Source organism: Phaethon lepturus, unplaced genomic scaffold (assembly GCF_000687285.1).
Source record: "Phaethon lepturus isolate BGI_N335 unplaced genomic scaffold, ASM68728v1 scaffold7498, whole genome shotgun sequence".
Lineage (NCBI taxonomy): Eukaryota > Metazoa > Chordata > Aves > Phaethontiformes > Phaethontidae > Phaethon > Phaethon lepturus.
This window is the reverse complement of record NW_010558221.1, coordinates 52,976-55,764: the sequence shown is the minus strand read 5'-3', so window position 1 is coordinate 55,764 and position 2,789 is coordinate 52,976. Positions and strand designations below refer to the sequence as shown.

Sequence of the window (2,789 nt, the reverse complement as noted above, 5' to 3'; positions counted from 1 at the left end):
TCCGTAAGCGCTTTCTCGTTGCAGTTAACGGCGACGCGCAGCTGCTGATGGCGGAGATGCTGAAGGTCTTCGTCCGAGGTGAGCGCGCAGTACCGGGGCCCAGGATCAGCCTGAACCGTGACGGAGGCCCGTTACCCGCTCGAGGAGACCAACCCCACCCCAGCCTCACCGCGGAAGGACACCGCTGTCTCCTCCCCGAGCACCCAGCCAGCCTTCAGCTGATCCTGTCGTGCTCCAGCATTGCTCTGCCACCGCAGCCACTGCCGTGACCCCGCGCTCTGCACCTTTGCAGGGCCGGTGAACGGCCTTCTCTGGGGCGCTGGGACACCTCGTTCCGTGGGACTGCATTTTCCTCCCAGAAAACCAGCCCCCAACACCTCGTCGAGACCACACGTGTAACATCTCTAAGACCGCTCTAACAACTCTTTCCTTACACTTGTACTGCAGAAGCAGCAGCACGAGCAGCACGGCAGGCTCAGGCGGAGGACCTGGAGAAAGTGGATATTGAGCATGTGGAGAAAGTGCTGCCACAGCTGGTATGTAACTGTAGAAGCTGAACTGCACTTGAACAGGATAAGGATGTGGGCTGAAGCAGCTTAATCCTCTTCCTTTTGGGAGATGTTTTGGGGACCCAGCAGATGTGCTCACTGTCTCGCTGTTCTCTCCTTACAGCTCCTAGATTTCTAGAAGCCTCATGAAGTACATGTGGCCTGCCAGAAGAAGATCCTGACCTGACAGTGAACATCTGGCTCATCCTCACAGTCTAGCTCTAGGAAGAGCAGTCTCAACTTTCTCTGCCATTTTGCTTCTGTTTCCTCTCTCCTTTACCAAGCACAACAAAGCCCTAAGCAACTTTGCTGTCAGATGCTATTTTTGAAGAGGCTGCCACACGCCTGTTTTGGTCAGCTAAGCATGTAACTGATTTCCATCTTGCTGCCTTACTCCTTTAACAGTAGCCTGTACTTCACAGCACAGTAAGATGCTGTTGCTTTCTCAGCTAATGTGAGAAACAGGTGCTGCTTCACAGAGATGCATGGAAAGACTTAATGGCTGGAAATGTCATCCAAACTTCAGGCTCTCTCATCACCTCAGCAGGCAGCTGCGGCAGAAAATTTAGGTCGAGCTCTAAGCCTGTCTAATGAATAGGTTGTTAACAGGAGCTCAGTCACAGGCTCTTGCCAAAAGCAGGTAACTGATCTTTATTTTATAAATAAACACTGTCTGTCCCTCACTACCTTCCAGTATTTCTCCAGGGCTGTGACATCAAAGAATGCTTGGAACCTTTTAACCATTTGATATTCTCCTCAGAAGCTGCTTCCCCTCTGCTATAAATTTGTTCTCACAAAGAAACATCAATAAATTAAAACCGAGTCTCCCTCCCTTGTGTAGGCTCTTAGCTGCAATTAATCATTGAAAGTCAAGTTGCTTCAAAGACTTGCAAAGTTTCCCCCTCACCCACCCTCTTCTCTAAATCTTTGTAGGACGAAAGGAAAAAGGACAGAATAACAAACAGCATGTGTGAGAATCCCACATCATGGGACAGCCTGGCCCCTCAGCCAGCAGGAGGGCCGGGGTGGGGAAGCTGTGAAATAAGAAACCTTACACATGTAGGCAGGACCCACAGAACTGAACTGGCTTTGTTTGGAAATACATAGCTGGCTGCACAAAAAGCAGCTGACACCAGTGTGCCTTAAGGATTGCACACTCTCTGTTGTTGGGTATCTGTAGTCTTTATGATTAGTAATAGCGAGTAATTTTTTTCGCATTGACAGCTGTAGTAGGCAAAGGCTCAGTAGGTCACTGCACTCTTAGCCAAGAGCTATCAAGGTCATCACTCAAGACACCAGCCACTTAGAAACTTCAACTAAAACCACAATTTAATACACATTCTTTCTGATGACAGTACCAGCTTAAGCAGTGCCCCATCCCTCTGCACTGCAGCCTCTTTGCCAAGACAACTGTTTGTGCAGCTGTACAATGAAGGAACTGACCTAGTTCAGCCTTCAGTCCCACAACCATATGGTAAAAAGGGCAATAGCAAAACCATGCAAGTAATACTACCTTTGAATGCCCAAAAATCCTAGGGATTAGTTCAGCTACTATAGCAGAAGTGATACTGAAACAAATTCAGCTCATCAGGTATCTGCATGTATTGTTCTGTGGCAGGGTAGGAATCCTCATAGCAACTACCTTAGTGAAGAGCCTGCAGTTTTAAATATTGGGACATCTTGTCCCTCTTAAAGAAGTCACTCCTACTTTCTTGCCTTTTTCAGATTTCAAATCCTGATGTCTTCCCCCATGCTGACTCCTACTGACACACTGATCTCTCAAAGCTGCTGCCCTAAAAAGGGTCAAGTTCACTTCCGTGACATACTTGGTCCAGACACAAACGTTCTTGACTGAAGAGGATCACCTGATGTGGATATTAGTAGTAAAGCAGTATTTTAATAGCAGCAGCGGCTAAAATGAACTATTCTTTGCATAAGGAAAGGGGAATAGGACCTCTGGTCTAGCTGTTGAAGGCCCATTTTTTGTTCTCCAGAAAAAGGAGTAGATTAAATTGGGTTTGATGCATGGCTGAGTTACACAAAAGACAAGCATGGGCAGAACTGACTGAGGTAATGCACACAAGTTAGCAATATGAAGTCTCCTAATCCTCACCCCTGTACTTAACCCATGAAACTGCCCCAGTAATAATGATATTGCTGCTTGTGTCCCTAAACCTTTCCTTTCATTTTCCCATTATCAGGTACTTGCAGGCGATAGCTACGGTGCTAGCTCATTGTCAA

At 47.4% G+C, this 2,789-nt stretch overlaps 1 protein-coding gene across 1 annotated transcript; it reads left to right on the top strand.

Annotated features, from left to right (window-relative positions):
- Window positions 1-5: 5 nt before the first annotated feature.
- On the top strand, window positions 6-2,315 carry STRA13 (stimulated by retinoic acid 13; the record flags this gene model as incomplete). Its single annotated transcript, XM_010292983.1, has 3 exons — window positions 6-78; window positions 448-536; window positions 2,274-2,315. Coding segments are annotated over 3 exons (204 nt in total), but the record flags the coding sequence as incomplete, so codon positions are not given.
- Between the last annotated feature and the right edge of the window lie 474 nt (window positions 2,316-2,789).